The sequence below is a fragment of the Sabethes cyaneus genome, chromosome 2 (genome assembly GCF_943734655.1).
Source record: "Sabethes cyaneus chromosome 2, idSabCyanKW18_F2, whole genome shotgun sequence".
In the NCBI taxonomy this organism is placed as follows: Eukaryota; Metazoa; Arthropoda; class Insecta; order Diptera; family Culicidae; genus Sabethes; species Sabethes cyaneus.
In genome coordinates this window covers 232,407,374-232,426,596 of record NC_071354.1, presented here as the reverse complement: position 1 = coordinate 232,426,596, position 19,223 = coordinate 232,407,374, and the positions used below count along the sequence as shown (strand labels likewise).

The 19,223-nt window shown below is 39.3% G+C and overlaps 1 protein-coding gene across 1 annotated transcript in view; it reads left to right on the top strand.

Annotated features, from left to right (window-relative positions):
* Positions 1 to 18,963, top strand: part of LOC128736779 (lysosome membrane protein 2) — a 133,781-nt gene extending 114,818 nt beyond the window's left edge. Inside the window, exons 7-11 of the mRNA XM_053831267.1 lie at positions 5,324 to 5,579; positions 5,721 to 5,849; positions 5,919 to 6,037; positions 18,325 to 18,450; positions 18,517 to 18,963. Of these exons, the coding sequence (XP_053687242.1) occupies positions 5,324 to 5,579; positions 5,721 to 5,849; positions 5,919 to 6,037; positions 18,325 to 18,450; positions 18,517 to 18,963 (1,077 nt within the window). The remainder of the gene's footprint in view (positions 1 to 5,323; positions 5,580 to 5,720; positions 5,850 to 5,918; positions 6,038 to 18,324; positions 18,451 to 18,516) is intronic.
* Positions 18,964 to 19,223: the final 260 nt, after the last annotated feature.

Genomic DNA, 19,223 nt, shown 5'->3' with positions numbered 1-19,223 from the left:
GAGGGGGTAATAGGTAGCTACGCTTAACAAGTTGTCGTTGTGACTCCTACCTTTTGTCCAATGCTGGAAGGTGCATGGGTCGAACCAAGCTATAACCCGCTTACGAAAAAGTCGGATGCCTGGCAGAATCGAACAGAACTAGTCTTCATTTTTCGCACGATTCTCTTTATGTCAAATGTGACATTTTGAGGCAGGAGAAAAGTGGTTCAGCAGCTTTGCAGTTTCGGGCAAAAGCATAATAGTCGGAAAATTGCGATTTTTGGCCAAAATTATTTTTTAGTTTCAAATTGATTCTAGATTATATTTGTTATAAAAGAAATGATTTAAACTTATAAGAACTCATATTTAGGGTGATTTGGGGAAAAATGATTAAATGTTTCCGATATAAATATTTGCTTGACAAAAGAAAATTTCTTTCTCGCGGGGATTCTCCCATTTTCTCATTGAAACTCTCTTCAGGTACTAAATAAATTTAGTAACAAAGATAATCAAATTTGGTGAAAGAATACTTAAAATTTTAAAGACTTCCTAAAAATATGACAATTTTAAAATAAATTTTTTTCGGAAAACGTCAAATTATAGCAAACTTTTAATTCATGTTTTGATACAACATACTTCGAGCTTTCAGACGCACTGTAAGAAACTGCGGCGATAAGAGGCGACAAGAGTTGTTTTTTTGGTTAATGTTTATGAGAATTTCATTTTTATTATAAGTAGCCTATAGTGCACCTCATTGAATTTAAATTTGTTTTCATTTCATTTTTTAATAGGCTAAGATATCAGTTTCAAAATGATATATAACAATAATATTTACATCCGCGATAACTATTTAATTTTTTGATTTTTTTAAAATGACTTATTTTTCAAACTTTTGAAATGGGCAACTTTGACGACTTATTTCTACATGATATTTCTTTTCTATCAAAATTTTATTCGCGAATCATAAAAATATAGACTTTATAGATAAAAATTTACTACAAAACCGCGTTTAAGCATGTGCTAAAATGAGAAATTTTACACTCGGCAATTTTGGCCGCTACTTTATATGGAGCCCTTCTTATGTGAAAAGGTAAGAGAATAATATGGAACATGACAAAGCAGGTATAATTTAATTGTTAACCTGTTTATTGCACGCTTCTTGCTGCTACAATCCGCTGCTGCTACCCTCCAAAAAAGGAGGGAAAGCTGAATCGGTACAAAGCCGGTTTTTATTCAAAACCTCTGGCAGAAATCAAGTAGAAATCCGGCAGAAAAACCGTAAGGCGAAATTTTTGCCCGAATCGGATGTGTCATTTCTGCTAGTTTTCACGGGTGACGGCGGCCAGAAATCCGGCAGAATATCTGGCAGAAAAAGTTTTTCGCTGCCAGATTTTTGTTCGATTTCTGCCGGACGCGTCTAAGCGGGAATCTGAGATTATAACCAAGTTGAAAAAGCTGGTGAACTTATTTAGCTTTTATCCAGAGCGAAAAGCGAAAAGCTTTATTAAATTATGGCGATGGCTGTCAAGCAGCAAAAGCTTAACCGGTTTTATTGCTGCTTTCAGCAGAGCATGATACGACTGCTTGAACTTATAACCTAATTCTTCTAGAGGTTATGAAAACATTCTGAAGAGTGGGTCACTTGGTCAGAAAGCAGATTTGTAGCGGTCCTCAGAATGCTCTGGTGGAGCTCATAGTTTTATTAGCGGTTTCTTGAAATTGGTCATGAAAACCACTATACGAACGTAATAAAACTTGGAATTGTTATTTAAAGGGACTTATTCCTACGCTATACGGCTGATAACAGTGGAATAATCGCTTGATTAGTTGCTGACGGAAAAGAAGTAAAAAATGGGACAGGAAATCTCCCCGTTGGCGTCAATGGAACGACGCTGGTCTAACAAACCATACGTCATACGCTCGAATTGCGGCTAGGGGAGGCTGTTAGAGTCAATACACTCAAAATATTCTGCACATAACTAATGGTAAATTTCCATATGAAATTCTAGATGATTATCATGTGCCGTATATAAACACAATCCGCCAAGAAATACACATAGAAATTATACGGATATGAATAGTATGTGCAATTATACACATAAAAAATATACGCATATGAATAGTATGTGCAAAAGTTACGCGTACCCATAAATTATAACTGTGTGGCATATAAAGTTCATTGACTAGGCACATTGCAAAAATCTATGTGCGGGACACATAGAAACTATACGAAAAGTTTTCTCAGTGTAGGATCGTAGCACCAGCCCAGCAATTGTGGCTAAGGTTCTAACTGCAGACTGTAAAGTCTGTTGAATAAAGATCTGAAGGTCAAGTTTCGAAAACGAAATGTAGCACCGATGCCTTACTTTGCTTTTTTCTGTTTACATTGTTTCAGCAAGACGGCACTACATGCACGTGAAACAATGGCCCTATTTACAGGCGAGATTAATGATCAATTGATCCCTCTTTTTGGAACCACAAATTGGCCGCCTAGAACGTAAAATTTTGATACTTCCAAACGAGTTTGACGGGTTTACGTCAAATCTCTCATCTACACGGACTTAGGCCTTCTTCTTCTTCTTCCTCCTCTTCTTCTTCTTCTTCTTCTTCTCTCCTACGTACAGATACCAGTGCTTTGAAATCTCATATTCAATTTATTCAATACACCTGAATTTATGCCATATGCTCTTCAATCTTTGCTGTTTCTAGTACAGGTGAAATGAATTCAGCATTGCTAACTTAAAAGCCAACGATTCGAGCGAATCACTGCGTTCATGATCGGGTTGTTCTCTACATTCATTCATTATCGACAATAGTGAATAAAATCAAACGTGATACGTGAATCATTAATTCATTTTGAACTGCCAACAACGGCAAACCAAATTACAATAAACGTAAACATTGCTCCGAAGCTTTTTAATTTGTTTCAGCCAGGTTTTGGTCGATTTTAAAAAGCAAGCAATTTGAAAAGCTAAACTTTGAGATCTGAAATATCAGACAAGAGTTAGGAAATTGACTGACAGGTTAGCCCTGCAATCATTCAGCACTGCCGTTCATGAAGGGTAGAAAACTGAGAAAGACAAACACTGTCAGTCAGTCATTCAGTAGTCAGTCGGTCAGCAGTATGCTTTATATGGAAAAGTCGAAAATTCGATGGAAAAACCAATACACAGATCCGTAATAAAAAAAAATCAATGCATAAAAATCTATTTGAATCAGTTTAAAAATCCTATGCAGTTTTTTTGATGCAGACTTGTTCAACTTTTAACGTTGTTTCAGTTCTTAATGCGAATAGTTCATTATAATAATTAGTAGCCACAACACATTTCTCCGCAAAAATTCCACTGGAAATATTCCACTCATTTACTTGACATAAATGACGCTCATTGATGTAAAACATCAATCGATCGTGAGAAATCACAAGCTTTTACTTCGCCTCCGTTTCGAGCCACTCGGTACTTTTCCAATTTGAATGAATTAAATATATCTTTAAATGACGCAAAAGCTCACTTCCCAGTGAAAAATTATTCTAGAAGCTTTGACTCGCAAAATTCGTACGATACAGATCATATCTAACAGGAACAATAACTAATCGAACATTGCTTTCAACAAGCATTACCTATCGGTCGCTTGTAGGCTGTCAAAGTTAATTCTCACATACCCTTGCCGGGGCTCCGGGCTTGGCGAATCAGCTGGGAACGACCGTTAGTTCCCATCGCGTCACCGGTCGGCGACGGCGGCGGCGGCGTCGCCGTCATACTGTGAAACATTCTCGGATGAGCTAACAATTATGCAATCAATTAGAACCAGTTTATCGCCTCCGAAATCAAACCACACCACATTAGCATACGGGTGCCGCCGACGTATTCACCGATTTCAATTATCATTTGCCCTGTGCAAATATGCGTGCTGCTGCTGCTGCAGCGGGAAAGTAAACAAATATACCCTGCTTTGACGGCAGCGATAGCCATCATCACTGACTGAATCGTGCTCAGGTGGACTCCCACCACCCAAGTTGATTTCCTTGATAGATAGGGCAAGTCGCACTGCTCGCCGACAGTCGTCGGCGAGTTACTATTGCCCTTGGCAATTAGTTCACTTGATCATCAAAACGTCGTTGCAATGTAGAAGTTCAAGGCTTGATCGTGATCCAAAGCGCGATAATCAGATAAGTGAAAATAGGTTTGTGGTGCACCGCCAGCTCTTATCAGCATCTGGCTGATATGATCTTGTGTACTAAATAGGATGGTAATCGATGTTCGAGCGCCATGCGAAAGCGACCCGCATATTAATTAGCAGTAAAACTTATAATGGACCACAATATACGACCCCGCCGGGGTCGGTCCGAATATCGTCAAGTTTGCAAACACTGTCACGGTTAAATTACACCATTATTCTGATCAGCTACACGGAGATATGAAACCGCCGAACTCCTTAATGTGAGCGTAACGATAATAGGCTGCTAATAATAACAGCATGCGGTAATCGATTGGCTTTTTATAAACCACGCCAGGCGGTTAACTGGCGCTGAAAGCCACCGTCATCACAAAGTAAGACCAAATAGGTTGCCCCCGTCTCCTCTTATTTTTGCACCTCAACATGCATCGATGGCTGACGAGAACTGAAGTATAAAACCGATCCATGAGTGATTAAGACGTTTAGGTCTATCAAGAAAATTAATTCCATACTTACGCTGCCGACCAGTTCTGATACTGGACACTGCCAATTTTACCTAGAAGGTCAATAATTATTATTATAAAGAATATTTCTATACTGAGAACTTCGTCACCTGAAATTACCATTGAAATTACTTTAACGGTTATTTTCTTTGATTTCGATTATTTCTTCCCACACCTTTCGAATGGAACGATTCCAGTTCTCTTGTTTTAATATAATCTTCCAAAAACTGAATTGAAACTGACTGAATGACAACCACACAAACATTCATGCACGGTAAGTATTGATACATATTACTTGACGCCACTTTATCCTGTACTGAGTGTGACAAATATTCCGATAAAATTTTTCTAGTTTTGAAAATTCTACAAAACTTGTCAAATCATTAACTTCTTACTCTATCAGTACAAATAACCACGTTTTCTTAACCATTTCAACTGTTGGTTTCAATTCACTTGCATTTCATTTCAGCAAATATATTTCTTTTTATTTTTCATTAACAACCGTCACCATTTCCCCCCACCACAAATCTTCCATTACTTTTCATTAAATCGCATCGTGAAACGCCAAATGAAAACAACAACAATCCCGCCTCTTTTGCTTTTGTTTTCGTCCTTTGACAACAACTAAAACCAACTGAAACCGTTAACCGCTGTTCGACATGTAGCGCAACGGAACCCTTCCCGAGTACGCCACGATGCACACCGGCCACACGGGGATGGAGAAGTTTGGCTACTTCGACAAACTGAACGGGCTCGATCATTTGCCGAACTGGGAAAAGCCACCGTGCAGCAGTATAGAGGCCTCCGAGGGATCGTTCTTCCCGCCGCGCGAGGTAACCAACGACGACGTGGTGTACATCTACGATCGGGACCTGTGCCGGTCGCTGCCGTTGGTCTATCGGTATCCGGTCGAGAAGGATGGTAAGATGATTGATGGACTGCGTAAATCTAAATGACAAAAGATTGGTCAAAATTTTGACTTAATTCGAACGTAATTGGTCCTTACTGGCAAAGTGGATTGTTCAAATTTTCGAAACTCGCTAACAGTTTAGGTTCTTTCAGGTATCTCAGCGGATATGTACACACTAGCGGATGACGCGTACGGGCCGAAGAACAAGAACAACACCTGTTTCGATCATCCGGATTACAAACGTTACCAGGGTTTGCAGAACATTAGTCCATGCCAGTACGGTGAGAATTCTTTTTATCGAAAAGTTTGAATTTGCTCGAAGTTTTAACGAATTTTGTTTCTTTCTACAGGGGCTCCCGTGTATATTTCAAACCCACACTTTTACCAGTCGGATCCACAGCTGCTGGACGCTGTCGAGGGTCTGACACCTAAACAGGATATTCATCAAACGTTCTTCAAAATTCAACCAGTAAGTACTGCCGAGGCTTTAATAGAACGATTTAAGTTAAAAATGTTCACCTTGGTTCGTGCAAAAGAAAGTATCTCGTGCTTCTCTCGCTGCTACCGTTTTGCTTCGTGTGACTGGTGTAACATGTTGGCTACTACAGTACGATTATTTAATAGATATATGGATATAACCAAACGAATCATATTCGTGTAGAAGTTATAAATATAAACAGTCAATCACGTAACCTTTCACTTACTAAAACAATTAAAAACATGATTGAATCGATATAATCAACGTAACTACAGTGTGCGTTAACTATCATAAGCACTATATTATGCAATATTTTTGTTTCTTTCTTTCTTAAAAATTTGTGATAAGATTTTGTGAAGCGGAACCACTTCAGTAGGTATAGTTTCGGAATTTATTTCGAATTTTTTATGTATGCACCTCTTGTGCAAGCTACAATCACTGGCGTGCCCAGACTGTGCCATACTGAAGCTCGTGCCCCACCTTCTTTATGAAACTTAATGCACAACAAAAGAATTCCTCAACGTGTAACGCGGAAGTCCGGAATCTTTATTTAAATATTCCGGTATTTTATAATAAATAAATTAATTGCCTAAAATAGATCCACTCTCAAGTCCAATGTTAAGCCTATTATTCCAGACTCAAAGCTTCAACCCAAATTTTGGTGAAATTTCAAATTCAATTTAATTACCTGTAATATTTTAGGTCCAGTTTCGACTCCAATTTCAACTCATAATGGTGTAACCCAAAGTTTTAAACTTCATTAGCTGGTATTTATGCGATATGTAAATTAATGTAGAATGTTAAAGTAGATGCCCCATCTTGCTTTGACTTGATTTTTCCAGGTTCCAAAACAGGGTTTTCAAGATTTTGTCACACCAGTGAGCCCGTAGCTGCTAAACAATTAAGCGGCACTGCAAATATTCAATACCTATCCGCAATAAACTACTATCTCTAGCTCGTCATAGTGTCAATTGAGGGTGGGGTAATCTAAAAATAGAAGCTTCTTTCCCTAGGGTATCAACCGGAAGTCTTCCAATTCCAGCGTGTATTTAGCTAACAGCAACGGTCGTCGCTCTCACTCGTTATTGCAACCCGAGCGGTTAATACCGATCACTTGCGAGAGCAAAGATGAAGAAGAAAAGAAAAAGTAATGTAGCTGGTTGCTCACGAGTTATTTGACTCGCGAGTGGGCTATGCAGAAAGACCATATGAGGCTGTGCGTTCGAGGGTGTGTAGGTAGCAGAATGTCTGCACACAGCAACGGCGACTGTTTTTCTTGCACTTACGTGAATGGCGTAAGCATTAAATGCTATGCTTCTCATACTCGCCGCCCGCGTGAGAGTAGGCATCGTTAGCTTCTCGCTCGATTTGCAACATTGCCTAGCAGTAGTGTACAACACCGTCCGACCCTGACATGTGAACTGTTCAGCATTAGTCGAATTCACTTAACTTTATATCCAGCATATCAACAACGGAGCGCATGTAGATACTGTTTGAATCGACAATAAAGCTGTGTTTGAATGTGTCAACCATCTTCTGCTTTGAGCAAAGTTACGACGCCTAGAAGCATCTGATTCATTCCTGCGTTGACTAACATCGTTCCTCTCCAACCGCTTTTCGTATATACCCAGGTAACAATTTTAAAGCCACTTGGTTTTACTTGAATTTTATAAAGGTTTTATTGCGGTATTAATCATTACCTCTGGCTTTATTCTGGTATTGCGCAATACCAAGAGGATACGAGTCCAAACACACTTATAGCTAGCTAGCAAACTTGTTTGCTGCACCACGTCTCTTATAAACTTACCATAAGTGTGGCGTAGCAATACAAAATTGCGCACCAATCAAAATTGGTCTTATCGCGGCTACTTGTCAAACCGCAATAAATCTGTTAGTTTTATAGACCGATTAAAACGGTAACGGTTATGAAAAATACCAAAGTTCAAAACCAAAATCATTTTTTTGTGCGAAGCCATTTTGCCATATTCTAGTATTTTGTTTAGCTCGCAAACAAAAATTCGTCAAAGCAAAGCGTTTTGCAGAAAAAAAGTTATTATCAATCGGGTTTCCTGTCAGAGGAAGCAACTAAAATGATTTTGCTAGAAATTGAAATTGACTAACTGAATATTTTCAATTTGTTAAAACAACCAGTTTTCGAATATTGCAAAATTTCAGTGGTGCGCTGATTTTATCGACCTATCATATCAGTATGCACGATGAAATTAAATGCGCACATGCTGCAAACCAACGAAATTGCTTAAAATTTAAGTAGTAGTAGTAGTAGTAGTAGTAGTAGTAGTAGTAGTAGTAGTAGTAGTAGTAGTAGTAGTAGTAGTAGTAGTAGTAGTAGTAGTAGTAGTAGTAGTAGTAGTAGTAGTAGTAGTAGTAGTAGTAGTAGTAGTAGTAGTAGTAGTAGTAGTAGTAGTAGTAGTAGTAGTAGTAGTAGTAGTAGTAGTAGTAGTAGTAGTAGTAGTAGTAGTAGTAGTAGTAGTAGTAGTAGTAGTAGTAGTAGTAGTAGTAGTAGTAGTAGTAGTAGTAGTAGTAGTAGTAGTAGTAGTAGTAGTAGTAGTAGTAGTAGTAGTAGTAGTAGTAGTAGTAGTAGTAGTAGTAGTAGTAGTAGTAGTAGTAGTAGTAGTAGTAGTAGTAGTAGTAGTAGTAGTAGTAGTAGTAGTAGTAGTAGTAGTAGTAGTAGTAGTAGTAGTAGTAGTAGTAGTAGTAGTAGTAGTAGTAGTAGTAGTAGTAGTAGTAGTAGTAGTAGTAGTAGTAGTAGTAGTAGTAGTAGTAGTAGTAGTAGTAGTAGTAGTAGTAGTAGTAGTAGTAGTAGTAGTAGTAGTAGTAGTAGTAGTAGTAGTAGTAGTAGTAGTAGTAGTAGTAGTAGTAGTAGTAGTAGTAGTAGTAGTAGTAGTAGTAGTAGTAGTAGTAGTAGTAGTAGTAGTAGTAGTAGTAGTAGTAGTAGTAGTAGTAGTAGTAGTAGTAGTAGTAGTAGTAGTAGTAGTAGTAGTAGTAGTAGTAGTAGTAGTAGTAGTAGTAGTAGTAGTAGTAGTAGTAGTAGTAGTAGTAGTAGTAGTAGTAGTAGTAGTAGTAGTAGTAGTAGTAGTAGTAGTAGTAGTAGTAGTAGTAGTAGTAGTAGTAGTAGTAGTAGTAGTAGTAGTAGTAGTAGTAGTAGTAGTAGTAGTAGTAGTAGTAGTAGTAGTAGTAGTAGTAGTAGTAGTAGTAGTAGTAGTAGTAGTAGTAGTAGTAGTAGTAGTAGTAGTAGTAGTAGTAGTAGTAGTAGTAGCAGTAGTAGTAGTAGTAGTAGTAGTAGTAGTAGTAGTAGTAGTAGTAGTCAGGGTTGGTGATCCGCGAGAAAACTGTGAGTGGCATTCAACTTTTTCTCGGTATATGAAACGACATCGTCTATCAATGTATTGCTATATTCATCGTACGATGCTGCTCCGTGTGTGAGCACAATCGGCAATCCTGTGAGTTAATTCTCTCTGTATTGTATCCTAAACGTATACGCGCCATGGGGAATACGATTCACTCTCTCGTGATTCGCTCTGTGTGTAAATATCACGGAAAATGATCGCCAGGCGATAATTTTCGCAGATGAGAAAGGATTGCGATCATTGGATGATTATCGTTCTTTTTTCGCTTGGAAAAAAATGTAAGATTTTTCGGTTATGGATATTTTTGTTGCAATTGTGTTGGCGAATGGAGGATATAGTGATGTCTGATATTGTTTTAATATAAATACAAGGCAGCAATTTGCTGTTCATTAAAATGTTTGCAAAAAATATTATGGCTGAATTAAACAGATGTTCAGCAAGGTTTGAAATTTAAGAACGAGGTAGCGCGTGGAAAGCAAAGATTTGAATGGCCCTGCACGTTTATAAAACCGCTTTGCGTACTCAGTTGCGTTGATACACTGTTTCACATTTCACATTTGGCATAGTTCAATTTTGGCGTGCCTCGATTTTAGTATACTCAAATCTCGTTTTACGTCCACTATTGGGGGGACGTAAATCAAATCGGTCGTAAAAAAGTGGACGTTAATTCAAATTTCGGACGTAAAACGAGAGGACGTTAATTCAAATTTTGGACGTAAAACGAGAGGACGTTAATTCAAGTTTTGGGCGTAAAAAAAGTGGACGAATTGACATAATTGGTTCCAACATGGAATAACTCGTGATCCTGACCGTATAGCACGTTGGTGTCTTCGACAAAGTTGTTTAGCAGATCAAGGGCTTTTCGTCGGATTGTATGGATTATAGAATTGTCTCACTACGTGGCGCTAGTGTATATGTAGTACTCTTATGCAGGCCATATCTTGCGCTGCTGACTATCTAGAATGTTGCGGTCTTCGGGAAGTTTACTCAAATGACTGACACCTTCAAGATGGTATGGAAAATAATGCAGAATTCGCTCATTACGTGGCGCTAGCGTATATGTGGCATTCTTATACAAGCTGTATCTTGCGCTGCTGACTGTTTAGAAAGTTGCGGTCTTCGGGAAGGTTACTCAAATGACTGCCACCTTCAAGATAGTATGGAAAATAGCGCAGAATTGACTCACTACGTGGCGCTAGCGTATATGTAGCATTTTTATATAAGCTCTATCTGGCGTTGCTGACTATTTAGAAAGTTACGGTCTTCGGGAAGGTTTCTCAAATGACTGCCGCCTTCAATGTGGTATGGAAAATAGCGCAGAATTGACTTACTACGTAGCGCTAGCGTATATGTAGCATTCTTATACAAGCTCTATCTGGCGTTGCTGACTATTTAGAAAATTACGGTCTTCGGGAAGGTTACTCAAATGACTGCCGCCTTCAAGATGGTATGGAAAATAGCGCAGAATTGACTTACTACGTAGCGCTAGCGTATATGTAGCATTCTTATACAAGCTCTATCTGGCGTTGCTGACTATTTAGAAAGTTACGGTCTTCGGGAAGGTTTCTCAAATGACTGCCGCCTTCAATATGGTATGGAAAATAGCGCAGAATTGACTTACTACGTAGCGCTAGCGTATATGTAGCATTCTTATACAAGCTCTATCTGGCGTTGCTGACTATTTAGAAAGTTACGGTCTTCGGGAAGGTTTCTCAAATGACTGCCGCCTTCAATATGGTATGGAAAATAGCGCAGAATTGACTTACTACGTAGAGCTAGCGTATATGTAGCATTCTTATACAAGCTATGCCTTGCTCTGCTGGCTATCTAGAAAGTTACGGTCTTCAGGAAGTTTCGGAAAAATTTCTGCTTTATTTGTATGAGAGTCCTTATCCTCGTACCACAGGGGTAAGGGGTCTCAAAGCATCGTAAAATAAATTCATGTCTCCAAAAACACCCACAAGCCAAATTTGGTTCCATTTGCTTGATAAGTTCTCGAGTTATGAGGATACTTATATTTCATTTGTATGGGATCCCCCTTCTTAAAGAAGGCAAAGGCCTAAATTCACTATAGAAAAAAATCTTGCCTCCAAAACCCCTTACATGCCAAATTTGGTTCCTTTTGCTTGATTAGTTCTAGAGTTATGAGTAAATTTGAATTTCATTTGTATGGGAGCCCCCTCTCCAAGAGAGGGAAGGGGTCTCAATTTATAATAGAAAAAATTCTTGGCTTCTGAAACCTTTATATGCCAAATTTGGTTCCATTTGCTTGATTAGTTCTTGAGTTTTGAGGAAATTTGTGTTGCATTTGTATAGGAGCTCCCCCTCTTACGCCCTTCTTAAAATTGCTCTTTCATCCACCCTTAAAATTGCTGGTCATTTCATCTATCCAACGACATATAAATTGTTCAGTTTCGTTCAGTAGTTTAGTAGTTATTCGCATTTGAAATCTTTCATTCAAACGTTACACTTCTATTTTCGTTTTCACAAAGTGGTACCCAGTTCCAGTATAGTAAACAAAGACGTAGTCCTACGTCAAAATATTTTAAATGTTTGAGCAGTCAATGAAAACCTTGAGCTTTAACTCCATATTTGGTACCAAAATAATAAAAATCAATTCAGTGGTTCAAAAGTGATAAATTATTAAAGAAGGAAAGCTTGGCAAAAGTTGGGATTTGGGACCACTCTTTCTCAAAACGGGGCTCCCTAAGTGCCAATTGAAAAAATACGGGTGTAAATTTTGTAGAATTTTTATGGACGGTTGACCAAGCGTGAAAGCGAGGGATAAAAAATACACAATCATCCAACATAATTCAACTGTTAGTTGACGCTTTACAATTTATTCCATATAACTTGGACTGACATTTAAATATAAAGAATGACAAAACCATTTATTTGGTAGTAAAATCATTAAAATCGATTTGGTTGTCCCAAAGTTATTTGAAAATTGATTTTTAGGAGAGGGCCTCAGAAAAAGCCAACCTAAACGCCAAACGAAAAAAATACAAATCTAAAATTGTTTTAAAAACCAAAAAGGTTTACTAAATTTGAACATGATTAAAGCACTTCTGAGTTTTGATAGATCCTTTTTACAATAAATTGCTGAGTATGTACAGGTAAGTTGTATTTAGTTACGTCCTTTTAAAGTTTTAAAGGGTAGATTGCTCATATAAAGTAAATAAAAATCATCAATTACACTTCCGCAATGAACATAAATCGCAGCCTGTATTGTAATTGTTTTGCGAAATATGAGAAGTTTCGAGCCGGATTAAGTTGCCGTCGAGGGAATGACTACTTTACGACCTAAACCGAATCACATCATCCGTGATCTCAAATCACACTAGAAATATTCAAAATTTTACAATTGTTATCTCTTCCTCTTTTGCATCCGCCAACGCGGTACGATACAAATCCACCTGCAAAGTCAAATCACACGTTAAGATAGCAATTTCAAACCTAGTAAAATATTTTAAAATGAAGTCTATTATGTTAAAAGACGTAGTCCTACGTCAAAATTATCAAGCTCATTTTTATGTAATAACGGCCATCTTAGTGTTTACACAGCTGTGCTAGTGGTATACGGCTTCTATTTGCCAATATCAATTCAAAATTATGCGTAGGTACCCGCCGCTCGTGGATTCCTGTGTTTGCTGCCTGCGATAAAATTTTCTTCCGATCGCTGTACTGCATTATCGCCAAGTGATTCGATCGGAAGTTCAAGACTCATCACTCACTCGTATCGGGAAACGATAATTATCGCCGATCCGTTCACTCGGAGAGAATCAAATATGACACACGCAAGCAGCGATACACACACAAAGGTTTATCGGCGATAGAGGTTCACGTGTTGTTCTTTCGCCTTATACTTTTGCGTCTTTGGTTCTCTTTTCGCAAGAAGATACAAGCATGTCGTGATCTGCATGTATTGAATCGGCAAATGAATGGGGAGTGAGTGAGTTTTGATACGATTCGAACCAACCTTGGTAGTAGTAGTAGTAGTAGTAGTAGTAGTAGTAGTAGTAGTAGTAGTAGTAGTAGTAGTAGTAGTAGTAGTAGTAGTAGTAGTAGTAGTAGTAGTAGTAGTAGTAGTAGTAGTAGTAGTAGTAGTAGTAGTAGTAGTAGTAGTAGTAGTAGTAGTAGTAGTAGTAGTAGTAGTAGTAGTAGTAGTAGTAGTAGTAGTAGTAGTAGTAGTAGTAGTAGTAGTAGTAGTAGTAGTAGTAGTAGTAGTAGTAGTAGTAGTAGTAGTAGTAGTAGTAGTAGTAGTAGTAGTAGTAGTAGTAGTAGTAGTAGTAGTAGTAGTAGTAGTAGTAGTAGTAGTAGTAGTAGTAGTAGTAGTAGTAGTAGTAGTAGTAGTAGTAGTAGTAGTAGTAGTAGTAGTAGTAGTAGTAGTAGTAGTAGTAGTAGTAGTAGTAGTAGTAGTAGTAGTAGTAGTAGTAGTAGTAGTAGTAGTAGTAGTAGTAGTAGTAGTAGTAGTAGTAGTAGTAGTAGTAGTAGTAGTAGTAGTAGTAGTAGTAGTAGTAGTAGTAGTAGTAGTAGTAGTAGTAGTAGTAGTAGTAGTAGTAGTAGTAGTAGTAGTAGGGGAAAGCCACCATCAGTTCAAGGACTTGCCAATGTATGTGGGTAGAATTACAGTAGATCCAAATTTGATTATCAAATGAATTTCACACTAATGCTGTTACAGAAGGGCCAAAAGGGATTGGGCGGACCCACAAGCAGAAGCACTTGTGCGCATTCCGGGGTTATAAGAGTCGACTTCCAGCATCAGGATCCTTCCATGTAATAATCAATTTTGCTGTACCAACTTTAACCCACGTGATGATTTGTTTGTTTTGAATTGAGAAGTGCCATATTTGCTTCAGACCTTAAGGATTCAGGTTGGCAATCCACTCCATCATCCAGCCTTCCACATTTATGATATAAATAATAATACTGTTAATAATATGATATTAAGATAAATGTGGTATATATGGTAAAAATAGAACAATCTCACCAGCAGTCCTTCGTATGGAATAGAGTAGCGTCCTTTAAGGTTCCATAAGTGCTTCTAATAGTTAATTTAGTTTTTTCATTCTGGTATCCGTGTGCAGTATTAAGACCGTTTTGGCCAAAGTTTTTACTATATAGCAGGAGATGCTTCATAAGCTAAAACGAAAAAAATAATTAAAATAACTTATTAGGCTTACCTATTAGCTAGGCCGTGTGGCTCCATCGTCTGCCCAAAACCGCGGTTTTGAGACCAGGCAGCCGGGAAGCACCCAGCATCGCACCTCCTAGCTTGGTTACTCAATAGAGCATTACCAGGTATGGCCACGTGGAGGCGCTAGGTAGGGGCTTGGGATGGCTAGAGCTACATTGGACGCTCCTCGTTTGCCTTCCCCATTTCATACCCCAACGAAATTGCTTAAAATTTAATACTATAAACTAAATCGTTCATAACGATCTGTCAGTAAAATTTAAACTTTTCTGCTCACGGATATATTTTCAAGTTGACAAACCTAGCGAACTTATTTAGCTTTTGCCAGAAAAGTGAAAAGCTTTTTTAAAATATGGCGATGGCTGTCAAGCAGCGAAAGCTTAGCCGGTTTTATTGCTGCTGTCAGCAGAGCATAATACAACTACTTGAGCTTATAACCTGATTCTTAGTTATGAAAACATTCTGAGGAGTGGGTCACTTGGTCAGAAAGCAGTTTTATAGCGTTCATCAGAAAGTTCCGGTTGGAGCTCATAGTTTTATTAGCGGTTTTATGAAATTGGTCATGAAAACCACTATACGAACGTTATAAAATTTGGAATTGTTACTTGGGTAGACCGTGTTATGGTTACCGAGTTTGCTTCAAGCGAGTGCCCGTTGTGATCGAATTTCAGTAAAATCAAGTCATTTGATGCCTGTAAGATGACTTTTAGCTGCATGGATTTACTCTCAGGCCCTTGTTTCGTGTTGAATTCTATATTATCCCGATGAACCACCAACGTATAAGCGTACAAAAAAACCAAGTGGGTAAAAGTAGAGTAAGCCTTGAAAAAAGGGGCAAATCCCACGTAAAAAATTAATAATAAGCATATCGCTCAATATACTAATATGTAATCGCCAGGGTGTTTACTGTAACCTGGCCACAAGCTCAATAGCGATTATAGCCAGGTTATAGCAAAAACCCTGGCGATTACACAATAATCAACTGTACTAGTCGTAGCGATGAGTCTACACAAGAAACTCCGCTTTCTGTCAGCAGAACTAGGAAACCTCAAGTCTCAGCAGTGCAGTGCCAGCATAAGTCGGATGTACCGCAAGGCTGTAATTTTGGATCGTTGCTATTTTCATCGTCTGCCTAGCGCATTTTCATTATGTCCCAGGGCCACGAATTGCAAAGGAATTTCAATTCCCAATACTGGTTTAATTTGGTTTAAATTCCCAATAGTGGTCGCCACACCCAACTAGAGCACAATAAGGTTTTCTATTTCTTAATAAGACTATTTGTCTCAATACCTCCAAATATCGCTGGGCAACAGTTAAACTTCTCCTGTAAAAAGAAAGATATTTTTATGAGGATTTCGCATGCATCTGTTTCTAATACTTTTTATGTATGGACATTACCACTGTGACCAGTATATTTTGCAGTAACACTACAGAGTCAGCGAACTGCTGTTTATTATCCATGCCTGAATGTCAATGTTTTCACCCTTTTTTCTTCTATGTTTTTTACTACTTTTCAACTAATCTCGCTCTCCAGAGCCAGGAAGTGCGGAAGCTAGTTATAATTTGTCCTTTGACAAGAGGCTCCATTGGCGCCTCAAGCAAGTACCATTGGGCCCATTCCGATAGCCTCCAGACTTTTGCCAAATTCACGATGGACCTGTAGTTCGTGATTCATACGTCTGACTTTATACTCCGCCAAATATCGTCCGCAGCACCTTCCACTCGAACACGGCAACTGGTCTGACTTCTTCTTCTTCTTCTTCTTCTTCTTCTTCTTCTTAACTTCTTAATCGTAGCGTTTTGCGAGGGGCAAAGTAGGCCCGATTTCCTGCTTGAATGCCCCACTGGATCTCCCTACTAGTGTTATTGTCCGCGAGCACAAGCGATCCCTAGTATACGAATTTATCTATCATTTTTAGTTCATCGCCATCAACGGTTACCGTCTGTGGGAGGCGCGTCTTTGTTTCCTTTGTACCTCTTCCTTTTATGTATTTGGTCTTCGACAAAGTTCCTGGCTATGATATACAAGCCACCTGCAAAGCTTAGGAGTTGGCTACCCCTGCTGAAAATCGAGTGTCTCGTTTCGATGCCCGCTTGTCGGATCACACCCTCAAGTCGCGTCAGTTTATCCGGGATACCGTGTTCGTGTATTATCTGCCATAGCTGGTCTCGATCGACTCTCTCTGACTCTGACCTCTCTGATGGCAGAGTTTATGCTGCCCCAAGCATCTTCGAGATTTGAAGCATCTAACTTCTCGGAAGAAGGCAGCGCCTCATCCAATATACGCGCGTAGTTCGTGACGGATTGCCAGTTACCTAGCTACCTCATGTTCAGCCAAGGAGGACGGCTTTGTCTGGTTTACGGTTGACAGTTTTGAGTGCACATATACTACTACTAGGTGATGGTCAGCGTCAATGTCCGAACTCCATAGGGAATGTATGTTGGAGGTGTTAAAGAAGCACCGGCTATCTATAAGAACAAGGTCAATCTGGTTCATTGTACGTTGGTCAGGCGAACAGTGGTCATACGTTGTCTCCAGCTACGCGTAGAAATCTTCTCATCATCGAGTATTGTGCGAGCAGGATGCGTTGATAATGCTGTGATTGAAGAAACGCCCTAAATCCTCCATTGACATATCCTTTCGTTGGTCACCTTTCAATATTTTGGTTAAAGCAGAGGAGCGTTTGGTGCGAAAAATGTTAGACTGAATATTAGGAAAGTTTCGACCTGCGGCTAAAAATATTGGGTTAGTTTGTGGCAGTGGGACTCCAACCCACAATTTCTCGATTAGTACTCGAGTGCTTTACGCATTTAAACTATACCACACCCATGTATTAATTAGTCTCAGATCTAGTTATCCTCCTCGTGGATATCCTCGTTCTCGACGGACTATAGGACACGCTGCTTTGAAATTGAAGAAAATGTGATGTGTCGAATTATTATACTCACGACATTTTTGCGGAATACACCCGGTACACCTGGCTAACGGAGGTTTTAGTATGAACCATCCACTTAACTGTAATAGACCTTGGAATAAGACTTGGAAAGTATTTTATAGATGGCGTAGATTAATGTAATGCCTGGCACAATAGTTGATGCCGTTCAGTATGCATCATCCATCGTACCTTTCCATAAATTTTGGAAATAACCCGACAGCTGTTTCTCTCACATCCTTGTTAGAACTCGGTTATCCGTCCTTATCGCCGACATAGTTATTCAATCCACCAATCCCGGGAGACTAAAATTGGTATGAACCCGATGATCTGCTACTGCCTAACTAAGGTCAGTTCTATTTTCAGCTCAAGCTCCTTATGATCATGACCCTCTTCCTGGCATATCTAACGTGTCAGTATGATGCTTATTTTGTTTGCCTCTCTGTGATCCGCGTACAATTTTTTCTTAGTCTCCTAACGATCAGGTACATACGTTTAATTCCACCGCTTCGTCACATTTCCGATCATACTAATCTATTCTGCAGATCGTACCTTTACGTCTAGCATCATCATCACCGATTTCTTGAAAGCTATGCGAAACTGATCGCTGGTCGTCTGTTAGAATCAAACTATTTATTAATTCCGTATTAACCAGAATTTCCAGATCCAGTTTTGATCACTAAGTAGCACATCGTTACGTCGAAAGCAATTAGAACCTTCTTTTATTTTTATTTTCTTAGCATTGAGGCGCAAGAATTAATAAAAACTATTTAATTTTACAGAAACTAGGAGTACCGTTGGAAGGGCAAGTAAGAGTCCAGCTTAACCTACTAGTCGAAGAAGCACCAAATGTGATGGCGACCAAAAACTTCAGAGACTTCGTTTTCCCGATCATGTGGCTCGAAGAGGTAAGTCCATCAATCGTCAATCCTTCACTTTTCGAGAAGTGTTCTAACAGTGCTTATTTTCCGCAGGGCGTCAGTGACCTCACGCCACCGATCCGGCGGTGGATCTACCTGGCAACGGTATTCGCCCCGACTGCCCTGCCAATCCTAACCTACGGCATGATCCTCACCGGTACGTTCGCGCTGATCTACGTGTTCGTTCGGGCGTACAAAAACTTTGTGTTCACCTCGGATCCGACGACGGAATTTCTGGAAATGGGACGCCGATCGCTGCGTCGCGGCAGCAACATGATCATCAACGGCCAGCACCGGATACTGATGCAGCGGGATAGCTACATCCTGCTGACGGCCAGTGCCGACCCGAACCTGTACCATCACACCAACAGCAACAGCACCAGTAGTAGTCATAACAACAACAACAACGTCAATAGTCACCACAACAACAATCTACTTCACGGCCATCATCAGAAGGACCAAACACGTCTGCTGAACGAGGAAAACCCATCGCCTGCCTAGATCGTGCCGTCACCACGCACGCGGTGAACATGGACTTTTATTCTCTAGCATTAGGGGCTATTCATATTCAGCGAATTTTTTTCGCCCAGTTAGACATTTAATGCGGTGATAGAAACTGTGTTTTTCTAGTGTGCCTGTTTGAACAAAAAAAAAAAGTTACAATCCTTTATAGAAGTTTTGTCTGTTTCAATTCTCAGTTTCTGTACACGTGTAAGAATTAGTTCATATTGCATTGATATTCCACCAAGCGCGAGCTAGTA